Raw genomic sequence first — 20,922 nt, forward strand, 5'->3', positions numbered from 1 at the left:
AAACAGTACCGAAGTTCTTAATGTGTAACAGAGCCCGCGTTCTGCCCAGTGCTGACAGAAGTTGGGTCCCTCCAGTCTTATTTTGGCCATGTTTCCACATCCTTAAAGTCCATCCTAAATGCTCCCTGAATTTCTGCCAGTGAAGACTGGCAAAATGACGCAGCCGTGGGAGTGGGAGTGCTGTCAGTCACACTTTGTGGCCCATTGAGATGTGTCTGGATGTTAAGATTTTTTTAACATATGTCTATGAATATGCACGAGTGAGCACAGGTGCCCCTCTCTCTCTTTCTCTCTCTCTGCTTCTCTTCCTTCTCCCCTCCCCCGTTTCTCTCTCTCTGCTCTTCTCCCCTCCATAATCCACTAAATATCCAACCTCACTCTGCATGGTGTGCCTATCCATCTGTCTCTCGCTCACCACGTGGCTCGGGACCAGCTGTCTTCGGGGACTTCGTGGGGTACCCATCCGTCTCTCCTCGTGGGACCCTCTCTGGGGCTCGCTGCCCCTCGTAGCCCACTGCAGCCACTTGGGGAACTTTGCCGTCCCTGGCGGGGACTGGCTGCTCTTGGGTCCCACAGTCCACTGCCCACCACTACTGCAGGGAGCTGCAGCACGGTCTGGGGACCTGCAGTGTGGTTCCATGGCCCACTGCCTGCCACCACTTCGGGTGTGGTCTCGGAACCGGCCACAGCCACTCGGGGATCCGCATTTTACTTTTACCGTAACAAACCCGACTGCGAATTGTTCTCTAATTCCCCAAGAAAACCCGCTTCACACTCACACCCCTCCACAAAACTGAGACTTTCTGAAAAAAGTTGGGCAGACACCACCAGTCAGGCAACAAGAGAAGAGGGACAAGTGACTCGGTTTGGGGATTGCAAAATGAAGGCCCTGGTGCAGTAACAAAAACCAAGGCTGGAAGAGGTTGGGATTCCCTCCTCCCACGGTGCTATGGGGAGAGTCTGGACACCCAGATGAAGGAAAGGTCTTAGGCACTATCTCAGTTCAGTTCCCATCCTGTCTCTTTACCTCAACACATGCAGTCAGCAGTTACACAGTTTAAATAACTGGTATGGTTTTTTGGCTTTTCAATAGATTCTGATACAATTTTGCTATTTTTAGCAGTATTAGTATTAACTTAAAAGTTGTGGTACCTGGCACACAAATACTCATTTTCCACCTACCAGGAAAGTTGGATGGCTAACAAGCATCACTGTCCCAACTCCCATGCCATCAATAAAATTGTCTATTTCTTTTCTTCTTCAGCAAGAGGAATTGAGAACAGCCCGCGATCTCATAATTCAGAGATGGTGCCGAGACACAGAACATCCTGGTTTTCTTCAAACTGGCACACTGTAGCTGTTTAACCATCCCAACAGCCATCTTGTGTTGCCCCCACCCCCTTGATTTGTTGAGGCAGGGTTTCTCTGTGAAACAGCCCCCTCCCCCCCCCGCCCCATCCTTGAATCTGCTCTGTAGACCAGGCTGGCCGTGTTGCTCCAATTTTAGCAGGTAAGACTGTTGAGAATTTAAGAGATAAAGTGGGCCACGTGTGGCCGCAAACACCTTTAATCCCCGCACTCTGGAGGCAGAAGCAGACGATCTCTGTGAGCCTGAAGCCAGCCTGGTCTATAATCCAGAACTGTCTCACAGAGAGAGAAGAGGGAGGGGAGACACAAGACCATTTAAGTGGCAGAGCTGCGACTTCCGTTTAATAATCATTATGTGGGTATCAGAGGCCATGCTTAATTTTTTTTATTTTAGTTATTTTAACAGTTGAAAAAACCCACCAACGTATCCTGTTAAATGGTAACTTTAGGATGTGCTCAAGCCCCTGTGCTCGTTCTGGTTGCACCAGCACGCACACCCAAGACAAGGGAGCTCTGGAGCACACATCATCTCATAACTTTACACTCTCATGTCTTCTGAATCCACAGAAAATTGTGCAAATTAACTTTATATCAGGAATGTTTACATGACAGACACCAGTCTCAATGTTACACATGCATTTTCAATACTGCCCCACCAGCACCACCCTATAAGATTAGTACTCCACCCCACTTAAATAAACAATGAAACCCAAACCAAAGTGATGTGCCCACTTCCAATATGCTTAAACTTCATATAAACAGTATATTATATACAGCTTCTGCAGCTCAGTGTAGCTTCTGCAGTCATTGTTTTTGCTGTTGTTTTGAGACAGGGTATTTTGTTCTTTATCCTCGCGTGGGGTTTGAACTTTGGTCCTCCTGCATCAGCACCCCACACCAGGATTCCAGGGGTGCACCTCCACGCATTTCATGTTCTTCCTGAAATACCAGACAACCAGCTCCTCCACTGTCTGCTCTGCCAGTCCCACTACCTACACTCTGCTGAGGGAGCGGACTCTCGCCCATCACTCTTCACACTAATCCAGAAGGGACCCAATGATAAACTCTTGATTTTCTAAGACTTTCAAGTTGCCTAGCAATCTGTCTTAATTTCCACTTACAAAGGAGTCTGAATCCCAGTTGTTCTACCCATTTCACACCCGAGCTTTCAAAAGCTAACTTTTGTAAGAGACTGCTAAGACAACCCATATGGCTTCTTCTTTGCACACTGGTCTGCCAGTCTTCGGTTAGGATAGAACTGACCGCACTGACCAGGTGAACAAGAAGTCACCCAACAGTCTCTCCTCTGTGATGGTCTCCATCTGTCTGTCTCTCCCCACCTACTTCAGTTCCTCCGTCAGCGGAAAGGTCAAGCCGACAGAAGCCTGTGCTTCCCAAGCCAAGTTCAAGTGTAAGATTAGATATAGTTGCCATCCAGCAATCTACTACTAAAATCACCCATAGCTGGGCTCCTACCCAACATCTGTGTACTTCTGAGTATGACTTCCCTCCAATTCTTGCCTTAAGTCCAACTTGTCTGATCAAGGCTCACTTAAGATAAAGCTCCACACGACTCGGCAGAGCTGGATATCTTCAGAGAGGCAATTTTAAAATAAAGACTTTTAGTGCTCATACTATCTTCTGAATGGATTTCTTACTTATAAGTAGTTTGCTTGCATCTGTGAGCCACATGCAGAAGTCAGGACAGGGCATGGAATCCCCTGGGACTGTAGCTGGCTGTGACCTGCTTAGTGGGTGCTGGGAACTGAACCCAGGCAAAAGCAACACAAGTACAGAGTCGTTTTTCCAGCTTGGAGAAGCAACGGTGCCTGTTTGTTTTGCAAAAATCAATGTTAAGTGCCTGAGCTCAGCTTTCCCATGTGCCTGGTCAGGAAGCAAGGACAAGTGTAACTGGGAACCCAGGTGACATTAGCAGCTACGGCATAGACCTCAAGAGATGGGAACAGGAAGGACTGAAGGACCCGAGGGTCCAGGAAGACCAGGGACGGACCCAGGACTCAGTGTCTGTCGACTCTCCAGATGGCTCACCACACTTCACCCAGGGGTCTCCATACTAACCACCCCTAAAATCAGTTGCCACACAAGCTCCACATCCTCTACCCTGGGTTCTTTCCCCATAGGTTAACATGGCTCAGCCTACAACCCAATTCCTTTCAGCTTTTTAGTCAGTTAGGGTTTTGTTTTGGTTTTCTGAGGTAAGGTTTCTCTATGCACCTGGCCCTGGTTCTTCCAGCAGGTACTCCCCAGACAGCCCATTCAAAATCACCACCCACATCCTAACCAATCCTGCCACTCTTCTCTGGTTTACTTTGACCTCAGCACACACCACCATCCAGACTATGATCTAACTCATTTAAGGAAGAATCCAACAAACAGCAGGGTTTTGTCTGTTCTGGCCACTTATATCTCAGCACAGATGATGGATCGATGCTGCTTGTTGAGATCAAACAATGGAACCCAGCACCCGTCCTTTCCACGCCGCTGAGACTGTGTTAGGACCATCTAGCTAATAACCACCAGCCAGCTGTGAGCTCCCCAGGAGACGTCTGAGGAGACAACAGAAACGGGCACGGACACAAGTCAAATCTAAAGAGGGCCTGGGAGTCTAGATGGCCCCTTCCCAGCAGACACACACTTTTCCAATCACAGACAGCAAGAGTTATACAAAGAGACCTGGGCTGCACAGGGCATCACTTTCCAGCAAGTAGACTGAGGAGTCCCCGACCTCTTAAATCCTTTTAAAAGTTTTTAAAGACCTCACACCAAGAACTCCCCAAACAGAAATGACTAAGTCCTTGTAGAGGTTTCCCCAGTGCCTAACAAGCTCTCTAGCAATGTAACCAGGAACTATTCCCCACCGCCACTGTCTGAGACTCCAGGCTAATCTCTAACATGGTTTTTCACATGCCGAGCCAGATTGGAAGACCACCTGAAGGTCTTCCCACACACTTCACATTTGAAGGGCCTCTCTCTGGTGTGAAATCTCCTGTGGCTAATGAGGTGTGAATGTTTGCTAAAGGTTTTTCCACAAACACTACACTTGTGGCCACCTGTGGGTACACTCTGGAGTGCAAGAGAACCTGTAGCTCTTGTCTAAAGGGCTCTCGTACTCTTTGTGGGGCTTCTTTCCACTCAGTCTTAAATCCTGAATATTTAACCTTGCATCCCAACAGGAAGATAAGCCAGGATTATCAGACTGTAGTGCTCTGCTGTGTCTTCTCTGGTCAACAGAACGGACACGTATCCCAACAAAATCTTTACCACGCCTCTGAGACTGAAAAGGTCTCTCTGTAGCATGGATCCGCTGATGATTAAGCAAGACGATAGTTTTCTATCAAACGATGTTTTCACACAGGTTGCACTTAAAACGTTTCTCTCCACTGTGTATTCCCTTGTGATCCATAAGGCTTCTTTTACGTGTAAAGGTTTTTCCCACATTCTTGCAAACCAAAGCGCTTCTGACCAGTGAGGATTTTTGATTCTAAATTTGAAGTCTCTTGACTTTCATGATACTCATACTGCTGGTAAAAGGAGTGCTGTCTCTCATGTCGGGAGAGATTGGAACTCCAGCGGAAGGCTTTCCACACTCCCTGCATTTATAGGCTTCTCCCTCGTGTGAACTCTCTGGTGAATGAGAAGGAATGAGCGAATTCGGAATGTTTTGCTACAGGTATTTACACTTGTGAGGCTCTTCTGTGTGTGATCCGCTCTGAGGGAATGTGAAACAAAACCGCACCCTGACTGACAGGCCGGCCACTTTCAGGCTCTTTTTTAATAGTATGAAGCCTCATATGAATAATATACCTGACCTATAGGTAAATGTTTTTCCCACACTCATTACATTGGTATGGCTTCTCCCCTGTGTGAGTCCTCTGGTGCTCAATGAGTGATTTCTTTTGAGTAAAAGTTTTCCCACACTGATGACACGGGAAAGGTTTCTCCATGGCAGAGATAACCTGCTTCAGGTCTTCTCGACTTTTCTCTTTCTTCTGGTGCAATCTCTTATGACGAGAAAAGTTTGATTTCCACCTAAAGGATTTCCTACATCTGGTACACTTGTAAGGTTTTTCCTGTGTGTGAATCCTTTGGTGTTCAAGAACATAAGACTTACAGCAAAAGGATTTCCCACACTGGCTGCAGCCCAAGTGTCTCTCCTCGCCGCTGTCCGTCAAACAGTGACTGACATCCAGGCTGGAGATAAGCACTTCTCTGCACTCCTCAGATTTAGTGTGGGTTTCCTGATGCACACGGAGGGTTGACAGGCGCTGGAAAGCTTTCTCACAAACACTGCACTTATGAGGCTTCACTCCAGTGTGAATTTTCTCATGCCGCAAACAGTTTGAACGCCACTTGAAGGCTTTCTCACACACCCTGCATTTAAATAGTCTCTCTTCACAATGGCATCTCTGATGATCTTCAAGATGGGAGCGCTTACCAAAGGCCTTCCCACAGTGATGGCACCTGTATGCCTTCGCCCTCATGGTATGAACACTCTGATGAGAGCTGAGGAGGAAGTCCTTCCCACATGTGTCCTTTTCACTCTCTTTTGGTCCAATGTGAATACTCTGATATACACCAAATCCCTTATCTGTGTTTCTGAGCCCATATTTCTTGTTATAATGGTGTGACTGTTTTCTGAAGTGTCTATCACGGCCACATTTAAAGGAAAGTTTTTTCTTAGAAACACTCACACACTTAACATGTTTTACATCAAGAATATTACTGCTTCCCAATACTTCGGATTCTCCTCCTGTCTTGTTACTGCTATCAGTTTCTTCCTTCATCTCTTTTACTTGTATGGGGCTCCTACAGGACTTCTGTAGCTTGTTCTCTTCAAAATATTCTTTGAGCCCTGTTCCATCAGAAACACTTGTCTCAGGACATACTGAAGGCACAGTAAAGGTTTCTGTGTATTCTGAAGGCTTCTGTTTCAAGATGAATTTGCTTGACTTAATTTGGGACTTACCTCCTGGTGAAGAAAAAAAAAAAAGTACAAGGAAATATTTTCCCCCATACTTGCAACTGGAGAAGGCAACAGGAAGCTATGAACTGGGAGGTTCTTGCCTGACTGCTATTACCTTCTCACAAGAGTCAAGATTATGACAAAAGAAGCATCTCAAATAATAGGGAAGGGGGGGGCCAATCCTGCAGGGCAATAAAAAGAGCTAAGGAGCGGGCAGTGGTGGTGCACGCCTTTAATCCCACCACTCAGGAGGCACAAAAGTCAAGACGTGAGACTCTAAGGGCCTGACTGAGAGAGCGGAGTATCAAGCTCATCGTGGAAGGGAGAACCAGAATGGGATGGGATGAGCACAGGAACTGCAGGAGTTAGTGCAGACACAGGAGTAAGGGCATCATAACCAATGAAAAAGAGAACGGGGAAGCCCCGTGATGAGCAAGAACCAATACTGTGATGCTGAAGAAGGGACAAGGCTGGAAAGAAATGGCCTTCCATAGGCCAAGCAGGGAGAAAGAGGACTGGGGTCCCAGCACCTCTTAGTAACTCCTAGCAAATAATGGAGTGTGTCCCTAGTGATGTATTTAACCATATGAGAGAAAGGAGTAAATTTAAGAAGGGCAGGACATAGCGGATTTTATAGAACTCACCTTCAGGGGCAGTACCTGGATCCCTCTTTGGCTGAACTTTGCAGACATCCATGACCCATGGCTTCCTTGCTTCCAGCCAGGATATGAGAGCAGGTTTGGGAGATGACTCCACTGTGGGAAAGAAGGGAATGGGAAGGAAGGCAAGATACACAGAACTACTCTCTATAGCCTAAAGTCCTGGTAGAGAGGAGGCAAGGCCAGAAAAACAATTGGAAGAAGCTAGGGCAAGATACCTGGCCAGTCATTTCTGATAGCTCTAGGCCAGTCATTTTTCAACCTTCCTAATGCTGTGACCCTATAGTACAGTTCCTCATGTTGTGATGACCTTCAACCATAAAATTATTTTCGTTGCTACTTCATAACTGTAATTTTGCTATCATTATGAATCATGATATAAATATTTTTGAAGACAGAGGTTTGCCAACGGTGTGACAACCCACAGGTTGAGAACTGCTGCCCTAGGCAGACATGTGAGGCTGAGGAAAGTCGCAGGCAAAGGGGCTTCAAGGATTCTCCAGACGCAGGACTGGAAAGATGCTTCATCAGTTAAAGGGCACTGGTTGCTCCTCCAAAGGATCTGGTTCAATTTCTAGCATCCACATGGTGGGTAACAACCATCTCTGACTCCAGTTCTAAGGGATGTGACACCCTCTCCTAACTTCCATGAGCACATATGAGATGGTGCACAGACAAAACACCCACACATTCTCCAAACTACAGCAGTCAGCCATGTTTGAATGCATCAACCTGGAACTTGAAATAGCCTCAGTCCCCTCCCTCCCTCCCTCCCTCCCTCCCTCCCTCCCTCCCTCCCTCTCTCGGTTTTTCAAGACAGGCTTTCTCTACGTCACATCCTGGCTGTCCTGGAACTCACTTTGTAGACCAGGTTGGCTTCAAACTCACAGAGATCCACCTGCTGGGATTAAAGGCGTGCGCCACCACCACCCAGCCTCAGTCTTTTCAATAACCCCATGTGACAGACATTAGCATCTCCATTATTCAAGAAGGATGGTTTAGTGATAGATTAAGTAATAAGGTTGGTTATTACAGAGCCGAAGTCTAAGGCTACACATCACAATAGAACATAAGGGCAAGTGAGTGAAGATGGCTCTTGTGAGCAAAGGCCCCTGCTGCCAAGCCCAGGACCTCTCACTGTCTTCTGACTGCATGAGCTGTGGCAGTCAAGTGCCTACAAGCATACACATCCATGCACACAAATGAGTATTTTTTTTAATTAAAAAAAAAGGTAAAAGTGGAGGTTGGTAGGGATGCTAAAGACTTACCAACAGAAACCACATTCCCGTAATTCTCCAGCATAACATCCCGATAAAGATTGCGTTGAGCGGAGTCCAAGCATCCCCACTCTTCCTGAGAGAAGGTCACCCCCACATCCTGGAAAGTCAAAGCTTCCTGAAAAATAAGATAAAAGCAATGATTTAGAGTTGATCATGGGCCTGATACAGAATTAGCTAATACTGGATAAATCTGGCCAAGGTGAAAGACCATCACCCAGAAGAAAGCTCTGGTCTCCTCAATATGAAGTCAAATGACAGTCCAGGACGAAGAAAGCCACACGATTCGTAAGGCAGCAGTGCCTGAGACACCAAAATAGACCCAAAGCTGGCTCACCTAGTGCCGGGTTACCAAGGGCTTGGTGGTTGTTACCTGGCATCCGATGTCTTCTTCTGTCTGGGAATGGGCGGGCCCCGAGACAGCAGGAGGATCTGGAGGAGGAAGGAGCTGTCAGAGAGCTGTGCAGCTCTAGATACCCAGGAAGCTCTCTCCTTACTCCCAGCTCTAGACTCCCAGGAAGCCCCTCTCCTTACTCCCACAAGCAGGCAGACTGCTCCAGACTCCCAGGAAGCCCCTCTCCTTACTCCCACAAGCAGGCAGACTGCTCTTCAAGAGGCACAGACATGAGAAGGAAGAAGGAGCAGGACAGACTCCATTTTAGACAGCACTTGACTGGGGGCTGAATTTGGTTCTGGTCAAAACCACAAACTTGCAGAGTTTGTGCCCTGGTCAAGGCAACCCCACCAGGTGGGCCAGCCAATGAGAAACTCTGGTCGACAATGTCTGCAGGCTCCAGATGTCCTTGTGATTTTTCTGTGTAACCGATAATGTAAGTGCCCTTAGACCCTAGTCAACGAATGACCCAACCCTGAAATGCCAAGGCATGTATCACCCTGCTTGTGGATTTTCCCTTAAAAACCCATAACCCTGAAAGCTTGAAGCCATTCTCTGTCACCCGCTACATCAGCGTGCTGGGTGATGGTACAAGCTTGAGCTTTTGATCAATAAACCCGTGTGTTTACATGGGATACTGGCTCTGTGGTGGTCGTGTTTGGGGATTTTGCAACATGGGCACCAAACATTTCCTCAGTGTCTTTTGGGGACTGGAAAAGAAAGAGTGGAGGGCAATGGAAGACGCCAACCAAACACGAATCAGGGAAGAGTTCAAGAGAACACAGAGCTAGGTGACAAAAGGTTCTTGTGAGCTAACAGATGGTAACAAAACAACAGTACAGGAAACACGGGACGTATGACATAAAACCAGGGTCTAGGCGATGAGTACCATCTTGCCCAGCCAGGAATTTACAAACTCCTATTCCACGTGGAGGCTCCAAACGGTCCTCCAGAGCAGAAATGTTCCTGAGACGTGATGTAGGGGACCATATCTGTGCAGACCGCAGAGCTCCAGTGCCTATCCAATGCACGCCTGGGTTCTGAGCAAGGCACGGGTCCTGGCAAGAAGAAAATGTTATGAGAACATTCCAACAGAAATAGGAAGCAAATTCAGAAAATAGTCCCTGTACAGGGATAGGCCACTAGGCCTGTTGATCATTTCCTGGCGGAAGGGACCCAAAGAAAAGACGAAAGAGAAACCTTTTATTCCATGGCCTCCCTGTTCCAGGGAGAGTCCATAAGGTTACCGCTTAACATAAGGATATACATGGCAAGTTAGTAATGAAGGAAATAAACTGGGAAAAGGAGAATTTCCCTTGAGCCCCAAGCACCTGGCCAGGTTCCTCATTCCCCCACCCACGCATGTCCTGCCTGGCCTGAAAAACAACATCTTGGGGTTTTTCCCAAGAAGGGGTTGGAACAAACAACTACATCCTAAGGTTGACCCTTATGCTAATGTGGTAAAAATGTTATGTCCAATCAGGTTTTAATATGCTAAAGCTGTGGTTTTGTATATCCAATCACGTTGTAATATGCTAAAGTTGTGGTTGTTGCCTATAAAAGCTTGTTGGAATTGTTGTTCAGGGAGACCAGAAGCACCCAGTTGCACAATTGTTAATAAATCCTCTTGCTCGTTGCATATGCTGGACTGGTTAACTGAGTCGTGGGCGTCTCCCTGGAACTAAGACCAGAGGGTGAGGGTCTCACATTAACAGGAATCCTCACACGGCACAGGGAAGCCTTCTCATTACTGCCTACTTGGCCCCGGGCCTAAAGATGAGAAATCAAAGGGAATGAAGGAATAATGGTTTGCAGCAGGACCAGATAAGTGTACTGAAATGGACAATGGCCTCGAGAAAGAACCCGGCGAAATAGTGACCACCATCAGAGAGGCAATATTAATTTTAAGAGTCAGTCAGAAGAGAAACCACACAGAAAAGCTCTCCTACGCTCATCTGTTGGGTCCCTTGAGGACAGGCCTTTGCAGCCCCACTTGATCTGTTTTGTACTCTTGTGGTTGGTTGTTCCCAAAACAGGAACAAAAACAGCAACAATCTGTTGTTTTTAAGGATGTTTACCCCTAAGCCATGTGTGTTATGGTGATGAGCTTCCTGCTTTTGCTGGCTCAGCCTCCCCTGCTGAAGGCTATACATACTGTGTGAGAAAGAGGAATAAAGGGCTTGCCTGCAGAACCTGAGGTGTGCTGTGTGGCTCAGAGAACTACAGTTGCCATGCTGGTGCAGCACGCATCACTCACAGAACAAGAAGGGGGGCTTTGCTCTTGTACTTCAGGCAGTTCTGACTCTGAGACAAGGCTTTCCTTAGTGTAGAAATGAACGTTCCTGCCACAGTGGCTGACACTTTTTTTATACTGATGTGAACAAGCCTTAGACTGAGGCCACTGAATGTAGGACAAAGACTGAAACTTTAGATCTAGTCCTAACTAAGCCATACTCTTGTAGGTGTTCTATCTTATGCCATTTCATAAGTTAGTATCAGGTCCCTCTGAATATCCTATCACTTTTGGTAAAAATGACAAATGCACTTTCAGATTTTTAAAAAGACACAAATGTTTTGTTTTAGTAAGCATTACTTATGTTGATTTACTACATCATTTACCACTGGTAGACTATGAATGAATGATACTTGATTTAATTTTTGTAATAAATTTGAGAGATAAACCAGAAATATTAGTAATTTCAAATGCTTGAATTATGCAAGTAGGCTCATATTTTTATGTAAATAAAATTTGAAAGCCTAAAAAAAAATGATAAATACTTTTTGAAAAAACTCAAAAGGTGCCAGATGTGGTGGCTCACACCTTTAATGCCAGCACTCAGGAGGAAGAGGCAGGCAGAACTCAAGTGTATTCAATGCCAGTCTGGTCTATGAAGTTGCAGGACAGCCAGGGCTATGTAAAGACCCTACCTCAAAACCAACCAAACAAACAAAACTCAAAAGGCAAAGACCCAGTTTCCTGTGTGCAAAAGGACTAAGAATGCAGAGAGCAACCCAGCATCACTTTGCCGACAGGCCTGACGCTCAGTTCTGCTTCTCTGCACTGGGACCAAGCACATTACAAAGCATTCAGATACTGAACAAATCTTCATGATTTGTTAATTTCTGCATTTCTTTCTCAATAAACTGAGGTCCTGAAAGACTGACTATGGTGACTCCACTTTGTATCTCAGATAAAATTTATTTTACTAAGTGCCAGTAAAAAAAAAAAAAAAAAAATTCAGGAAGAGAAACTACTCAAGGATGTAGGTTCCTACACTGAAAAGCTTGCTCGACAGGGAGTGGCACCATGTGAAAGCATTAGCAAGTATGGCCTTGGAGGAAGTATGGCATGGGGGGTGGCTTTGAGGTGAGGTTTGGCCCGTGCCAGGCTCAGGCTCTACCTATGGATCAGGATGTTGCTCTCCAGCATTTGCCTGCACGCTGCCACGCTACCCACCACGGTGATGAAGTACTAAACCTCTGAAACTGAGCAAATCCCCAATTTTATTCTCTAACAGCTGCCTTGGTTATGGTCCCTCTTCACAGAAACAGAATAGTGATTAGACAGGCTCTTTGCAAAACTCAGTGGTTTTGCATTTCACATTTCTTCTAACTATATCTGCTCAGCTTACAGCTGCAAAAAGAAAACCTTGGCATTTTCCAGCCACGGTGTGGTTTTCATGCTTAAATATAAACCCTGAGAAAGGCTTGGTATTACACTTGGGTCCCAAATACCCAGATGTAGTCACCAGCCAGCTGAAACAAGGACTTTCATTTGATCACATACTGTGATCTTCCCTGGTGGGAGTCCACACCAGCATGTCTAAGAATAATAAGGCTGTAGGACGGTGCTTAAAACTGAGATCTTTCAATTTCCCAGCCAAGGGCAGCCTCCCAGCCCTTGAGCCAAACCCCACCCCAAACCCCCCAAACTCCTCTGAAAAGGAAGCAGTATATGCACACAGCTCCTCTGTGCTCTTCCATTCAAAGTTCATGATTCCTGACTCCTTTCTGCTCCTCCCCTGCCCCTACCACCCAAGCCTATAGTTATTTTTTTTTTTATTTACTGTGTACACAGTGTATTGTCTGCATGTATGTCTGCATGACAGAAGAGGGCACCAGATCTCTTTACGGATGGTTGTGAGCCATCATGTGATTGCTGGGAATTGAACTCAGGACCTCTGGAAGAGCAGTCAGTGCTCTTAACCTCTGAGTCATCTCTCCAGTCCGCCTATGGTTAGTCTTAAGCCAAATAAGATTATGCTGTGGTGGTTTGAATAAAAATGGTCCCCATAAGCCCATAGGGAATGGACTGGGAAGTGTAGTCTTGGCAGAGAAGTGGCTTTGTTGGAGGAAGTGTGTTACTGTCTTTGGATCCAGATGTAGAACTCTCAGCTCCTTCTGAAGTACCATATCTGCCTGCACACCACTGCGCTTCTTCCCACCATGACCATAATGGACTAAACTCGCAAAAATGTAAGTCAACCCCAATTAAATATTTTCCTTTATAGGAGATGACATGGTTGTGGTGTCTCTTCACAGCAGCAGAAATCCTAAGACAGAAGCTGGTACAGTCAGTACCAGGGACTGGGCACTGATGTGAAACCACGCTTTTGTTTGGAGGAATGTGGACTTTGGATTAGAAAAGCAGGTGAATACTTTACTTGGGGTTTAGTGAGCCACACTAATAGAAGAGAAGACAGTGATGATTTGAACAGTGGTGGCCTATGTAAGGAGGTTTCAGAGAATTTTGGTATATAGCCTGGATATCTTCTGATATTTTGGCAAAGAATGTGGCTGCTTTTTGCCTCTGTCCAAAAAAAGTCTGCCCAAGGCTAAAGTGAAAGTTTTGGATTAATTCCACTGGCAGAGTAAATCTCAAAGCAGCCTATTATTGACTCTGTTCACTCTTACTAATTAGTGTTCACTCTTAATGAAGATCTATAATGAAAAGAAGCAAGTTGAGCAAGGAAAAATACAAAATGTTCAATTTGAAGAGAAAAGGGGTACCAGGAAGTGGAGCTAAATTCTGTATTCGAGGAGATAAACAGATTAAAGAAAATCCTGATATTAAATGAAATAAAAGGAATGATGACCTCTGTGCAAGATCCCATCCAGCTAAACTTGCAGCTTGTGAAGGAATTAAAGAAAAGCTTAAAGCCACGTATATTAGTGCATACCTTTAAGCCTATCACACCACACTGGAGACAGGCATGCAGATCTCTGAGTTTGAGGTCAATCTGGTCTACAGATCCAGGTCCAGGACAGCCAAACTTAGGCAGTGAAGGAAATCATCAACAACAGAAACTGGTGAAGATGTAACTGATGAGGGGCCACGTTCCAGCCTCAGCAAGCAGCAGAACATGGTACCTCTGATCACATGATTTTGGGGTTAGAGTCAAGGATGAAAGGTGGAATCTCCCTCCATGACTAAGGAAAGCCTCTGAGGCTAGGCATGTGTCAAGAATGTCCCTGAATGGAAGTCGTGAAGGTGAAGCCTGGATTGTCTTGGGGACCCCAAGATGCTGGAGGTGCCAGAGTTGTGAGATAATAGCTGAGGAAAGCTGCTAGCTGGAAAGGGAACCAGCCCAAGAGAGAGAAGTGTGCTGTAGCCAACAAAGCTGAAAGGAGTTGGAAATCTGAAGAGTGTTTTGACATCAGACATGGAGAGACAGTTTAGAGTTTACAGTTGGTTTTTGGTCTTGCTTTGGCCCAGTATTTCCTCACTATGCTCCCTTCCCTATGTTTTGGAATGGTAATGTATATCCTGTGTTGGAAGTATGTAATCCCTTTTTTGATTTTGACTATATAGGGGATTATAGTTAAGAGACTGTATGAGTCTCAGAAGGGACTCTGAACTTGTAAGTGTAACACTGTTGAAGACTATGGGGACTTTTGAAGTTGGACTAAATGTATTCTGCATTATGGTGTGGCTACGAGCCTATGAAGCCAGGGAGTGGAATGTGGTAGCTTGAATAAAAATGGCCCCCTTAGGCCCTTAGGGAGTAGAACGATTAGGAGCTGTAGCCTTAATGGAATAGGAATGGGCACTGTTGAAGGAAGTGTGTCCTTGTCACTTCCTGCTGCCTGTGGATGCAGACGCAAACTCTCAAGCTTCTTCTGCAGCGCAACGTCTGCCTGCACACCACCATGCTTTCTACCATGGCCACAATGGACTAAACCTTTGAAACTGCAAGCCAGTCCCAATTAAATGTTTTTAAGAGTTGACTTGGTTGTGGTGTCTCTTCACAGCAATAGAAACCTTAACGGAAGTGGAGCTGGATTTTCTATAATATAAACCATTTTATCCATAAACTAATTTTATTATAATCTATTAATACCTGCTGATCCTATTCTAGAGGTGGTCTTCCTGTGTGAAGTGGAACGAGCACCTTGCTAAATGGTCCGCGATCAGAGTCCAGTTCTCAGATTCAGATGCTCAGGTTATTTCCCTACATGCTCCAAGCTCATATTTCTCATCCACAAAAAAGCAGGCAGAGCCTATACGTATCACCTACCCTCACTGGCGCTCCATGGTGCTCCCTCTGCAGCTCTTCCAGCAGGGCCACAACCTCCGCGCCACTCTCAGGGCAATGGAGCTGCACCCATGTCCGCAGCTCTCCAGGCAGGATGCTCAGGAACTGCTCCAGCACCAGCAGCTCCAGCATCTGTGCTTTGGAAAGAACATCAGGCCTCATCCACCAGCGGCAGAGCTCCTGGAGCCGGCTCAGGGTTTCTAGGGGCCCAGAAGACTCATGGTAGCGAAGCTGCCTGAAGAGCTGACGGAACAGCTCCTGTCCAGGGCGGTTAAGCGTCTGTGGCCTGGCAGTCTGCACAGAAGCACAGTCATCCTCCTCCTCTTCCTGCTTCACCTTACGAAGGTGCTCTTGTTCCCGTGAAGCCTGAGCTGAGTGGGCGGCAGAGCACCTGCCTGGAGGCATCACTCCTGTCCAGGGTCACCCAGATAAAGACAAAACAAGTCTGCTGCTTTCAGTGAATCACTGCTGTATCCTTGGGAGTATCTTCTCAGCACTACAGTGCATAATGTCATTTGCTAGGTCATTACAAGTTACTGGTAAGAGGTTTAAATAACCAACATTCCTGTTCAGAAATAAAATAGAAAAGAAAATGATGTCCATCACACGATGCCGCTAGGTGGGGATCACTTGTGAGAGCTCACTTCTCACATGTATGAGCAGACATATGTGCATGAGTACTTACACAGACTGAGACCAAGGATGGTAAGCTAATAAACTTTCTCTGAACACAGATAAGGTATGAATAGGGCTAGAAGACACAAGCAGCTGAGAAAAAGGCCAAGCAACATCTGAATAAGTAGACAGATACATCGCACCTACATACCTGTAGGGGGAGACACGGCATGAAAAGCTATCAATTCTCACATTGATGTTTAGTTCAATTCCAGCAAAATCTCAGGGAGATGGAAGGCAGAAAGGTGGGGATATGTCTAGCATGTCCAAGTCCCTGAATTTAATCCCCAGAACCACTGGGGAAAAAAAGAGAAAAGATATTGGCTTGGAGAAGGGATATTTAATGGAAGAAACCACAACCCAAAGCAGGTAGGGAGGCCATCATTGGAAGATTTCAAATATACTAGTGATAATCACAAGGGGGGTAACTCCCCCGTTTCTCAAGATTGTTCTCAAGATTATAATCTAACTTTGTAGTCAGCCAATTCCTAGAACAAAGTCACTGAACTGGCTAACCTAGATTTCTGGCTCTACTCTTCCTTCTAGGGGGTATGGATTTATACTGGTCTTTCAGTAGTTGATGTTATGCTGGACAGAGAAAATACCAGAAATCAGCAGAAGACAAAACTACATACTTAAGCAGAGCAGGGGCAGGGTAAAGGTGCTTGTCTCACATCCCCAGAACCCACAAGGGTGGGGAGAACTGACTCCACACCCATAAAAACACGATATGCACACAGACACACAGACACACACAGACACACACACACACACACACAGAGAGTAAATTAAAATTTAAAACATAATGTAATTAAAGCAGGCCAGGCATGATAATGAATGTCTATTATCCCAGCACTTGGGAAGTAGAGGCAGGAGGATAAGGAATTCAAGGCCAGCTTGGGCTGACTGCTAAGACCCTGTCTCAAAACAAAAACAAACAAGTGGGGCCAGAAGTAGACACTGATATAAAGGGATCACATTTAAAAAGCAAGGACAGTCAAGTCAGCAGAGTCCCATCGTTTAGGAGACAGAGGCAGGCAGGCCTTTGTAACTTGGAGGCGAGCTCTAACAGCAATCACGGGCCAGCAGGGCTATGTGAGAGACTGTCTCAACAACAACAAAGCAAGGAGAAAGAGCAATCTTTCTCATAAGGCCTCCCAACAAGAAATGTAAAAGAAAAGGAACACAACATTCATTAATAAAAGCAAGATGCTAACCAGGAAGAGAATGGTTTTTGTTTTGCTTTGTTTCATTTTTTGGGTTTGTTTTGTTCTGTTCTTGTTGAGACAGGGTTTCTCTGTGTAGTCCTTGATGTCCTGAAACTTCCTCTATAGAACAGACTGGCCTCAAACTCACAGAGTTCCACCTGCCTCTGCCTCCCTAGTGCTGACATTAAAGGCGTGCACCACCAAGACCAGGCCAGGAAGTGAATCAAGGAGAAACACAGAATTCCTTCCCCTAAGAGCACAGATTACAGCGTTAAACACAGAAATCTTAAAGTGGTAAAAGCTGAAAAATGCTAGTCACAAGGACACATCAGTTTATCCAAGAACAAGGAAACATCAGATAAAAGAACACTCTAAAATTGCAAATAACAAAATATTTCAAAAAAAAAAAAAAAAAGTCAAGACTTGGGGGCTGGAGAGATGGCTCCATAGTTGAGATCACTGGTCACTCCTTCCAGAGGACCCTAGTTCAATTCCCTGCACCCACCTGGGAGCTCATAACTGTCTATAACTACTGTCTGAAGGAATCTGACACCCTCTTCTAGCTTCCACAGGCACCAGGCACACACATGGTGGTTAGACACGCATGCAGACATTTATACATTTATACATTAAAAGAAATTTAAAGGAATTTTTTTTTTATCAAGGTCTTAATTGTATAGCTATGCTTGGTAGTGACTTACTACACAGGAATAAAGAAGGAAGGGCCTACAGAATGGCCCACCGGGGGAAGTTTAGCGTCAAAACTGCAGTTCTGCTTTAGCTGGACCGCAGGAACCAACGCGGCAGCAAGAGACGCCCACAGGTGTTCCCTGATCCCCACAAATAAGATGCAGGACCAGGCGTGGTGAGCACACCTTTAATCCCGGCGCTGCAGAGGCAACAGATCACATCACCTCAAGGCCAGTAGGTGTATCAGCGAGATTCTCCACTCAGGAGAGAGGCGGTTTAGGGTTTATAAAGCCAAAAAAACCACAAATGGCAACGAGAGGCAGAACGGTGGCAGGAGAAAGTTTCTAGAACACAGGCTTCTAAAGCTCAGTTGATAAGAACAATGGACTTTCCTGGACCTGGACGTTTGGTCAAGAATTAAGCTCGGCCCGGCTGGGGAGCAGTCGCGCGGAACTCACAAAATGGAGTCAGCTAAAGCAAAATGGGGTTCCTCCATCGGTTCATTTTCACCTTTCTGTTATTTTATTCTCCAGCAACTCTGACATCACAAAATGCTCATAAACTAATACTTCTTGGATACCAGAAACCACAGAAAATTTGGGGTTGGGACTGAGAGCACTTTTCAGTTTTCAAGTGCGTATCAAAGCTTAATTTCAAACGCGTCCTTTCAGCTTATAAAACATTTTTATCTTTTTTACTTAAAAATTTGAAAGGCAGGGTTCATTAAATTGCCCAGGTTCCTCAGAAGCGGGGATTAACAGGCCTGAGCCACTAGACCGAGCTGTCTCAAGCATTTTATCTCCTACAGCTGACGTCACGACCGTAGAACAATTTTGTTTTTAAGGTAACAGCAAAACCAACCCGCACGATGAACCGTGGGCCGTCGTGCTGAGTTTGTCAAGAAGTCAGGACGCCAGGAGTCACAATGGCGGGGACCGGACTTCAAGGTCTCGGAGAAACCCGAGGCTGCCCGGCAGCACCGCCCCAGACCAGCCCGGTTCCCGGAGAACCCACCCGGGTGGTGGCATCGCTGGTGGGGTCAGGTTGCCGCAGACTGTGCCCCGCCACCCGCTCGCCCACTCGCTCTCCCGGCCGCTCACCGCCCAACGCCGGAACCTTCGCGTTGCTCCCCGAATGGCCGTGCTGCCCGCGGTGTTCACCTCCCCCTTGGCCTCTCTAGGACAGCGGAAGTCTACCTTCTGGGGGGCTCTCTAGGATACCAGGAGGAATGCCGCCTCGGCTGCTCTCCGCCCTAATTCTCCCTGGCTCCCCACTTCACGGCCCGGCTCGCCCGCCCGTCTAGCTAGGCTAGGTGGTTGAACGCTGGGCGTTGCCCGGCATTCCACGCCCCGCCCTCTGTCTGGAGATAAGAGCTTTATCTGGAAGAGTAGGTGTGCCCTGGAGGCGTTGTTCTGGAGGAAGCGCTTTTCTTTCTGTGGATCCACTTGAAAGACCCCCGAAGAGGACTTTCCCTCAGGAGGAGATCCCTGGACCCAAGGATCAGGCCGAGACCACGGATGCAAACGGCAAGAGGTTTATTAGGAGTACACAGGTACCTGCGGGCGGCAAAGTCTTTCGGAGGACTTGCGCGCCAACAGGCCGGGCTGGGGTCTTTTTATAGGAAAAAAGGCGGCAGAAGCAGGCATACAGAAGCAGATGCATGGTTACAGGGATCTCATTGGTCAGTTTGAATGAGGCCATGGTTAATTTGAGGACAACTCCTCCCAGGTACAAGGAAATCTGATAATAACTGACTCTATCTAGGGTACATGTGGTTTTCCCCAGAACTTTCCGTTCCCCTCCCAGGCCAGATGCTTGACCACAGATATCCTTTTTGACAATCCAGGTGTTCTGTCCTTACCCTGAACTTCCCTGAACTTATACTTGTTTGTGTGTGAGCCTTGCAAAATGGTGTTACAGCAGCCAAGCTGATTGTAGGCACTGTAGTGGGAGCAGGGGTCTTTCACACTAAAGGGTAACTGATTTCAGTTGGGCAAACCCTTGTGCAGAAGCTGAACGTGGCTCTGGCAGGTCTTGCCCTCCCCACTCTTTCTCCCTTGCTAAAGCATTAGATTCCTGTGTTTAGGCACGTCCACATCCCTAAAGCTAGCCACCAAGGTCCCTAATTTGCTTCTTTCTAATGCCAAACTCATTCCTGAAGCTGATCACTAAGGTCCAACTATCAAAACATCAAGGCCCAGCAATAAAATTCCACATTTGAGGGGCTGGAGAGATGGCTCAGAGGTTAAGAGCATTACCTGCTCTTCCAAAGGTCCTGAGTTCAATTCCCAGCAACCACATGGTGGCTCACAACCATCTGTAATGGGGTCTGGTGCCCTCTTCTGGCCTGCAGGCATACACACAGACAGAATATTGTATACATAATAAATAAATAAATATTAAAAAACTCTCCATTTGACTATTCTGATTTACATGCCCATCAAAACTTATCAACCCTTGCTAGCTCATGCTAACACAACCCTCCCCTTCTTTCCGTTTAAACATTACTCCTACAAAACTGTTCGCTACTGTGTTCTTTCTACTGTTTTCAGCCACCTTGTCTCTTCACCTTGTTTAATAAAGTACTTCTTTGTGCTGGTAATTGGTGTTTGGGTGGGGTCTGTGCCTAATCTGGTCTCTGTATGGGTGCCACCCAGGGTATGCAGATCTTTTTGAACCCCTCCCCGCGCACTTCAGAATAACTGCCAGCACAACCCGTTCTTGTGTGAAACTGCAGGGCAGAGCTAATGTCAGAAATGTTGCAATTGAACACCCCGACGGTGCTGCGGAAATTTCTGGGAAACTGAGTTGTTGAACTCTTTTCAGTTGGACAGAGGTACTTACTTGAATAACTCTGTAATGGAAATCATCCTGGGCCTCTCTTAAACCTGAGATTGACAAGGAGAAAGACCAGTTCCACAGTGTCCAATTAAAGCAAGTTTTTGTTTAATATTGGCCAGGAAGATGGACACTGAACAGGTCCACACCTGGGATTCCCATAGAACAGCCATGAGTTACGTTAGCTAGGAGTCTATAAAGACCAAACCACAAGGGTACGGTACTTCCCGCCTTTGTCCGAAGGTTCACATACATCCTGATATAGAGTGTACTTCCTTCCCATGTGTGATCAA

The 20,922-nt window shown here is 46.3% G+C and overlaps 1 protein-coding gene across 1 annotated transcript; it reads right to left on the reverse strand.

The window, feature by feature from the left end:
* Positions 1-1,738: 1,738 nt before the first annotated feature.
* On the reverse strand, positions 1,739-19,116 carry Znf445 (zinc finger protein 445). The gene is given in 13 exon segments (XM_038324089.2): positions 1,739-4,467; positions 4,469-4,822; positions 4,824-4,972; positions 4,975-4,992; positions 4,995-5,058; positions 5,060-5,113; positions 5,115-6,358; positions 6,997-7,107; positions 8,280-8,406; positions 8,662-8,720; positions 9,572-9,740; positions 15,201-15,783; positions 18,892-19,116. Coding segments are annotated over 12 exon segments (2,970 nt in total). The 5' UTR covers positions 15,624-15,783; positions 18,892-19,116; the 3' UTR covers positions 1,739-4,269.
* Between the last annotated feature and the right edge of the window lie 1,806 nt (positions 19,117-20,922).

Source organism: Arvicola amphibius, chromosome 3 (genome assembly GCF_903992535.2).
Source record: "Arvicola amphibius chromosome 3, mArvAmp1.2, whole genome shotgun sequence".
Lineage (NCBI taxonomy): Eukaryota > Metazoa > Chordata > Mammalia > Rodentia > Cricetidae > Arvicola > Arvicola amphibius.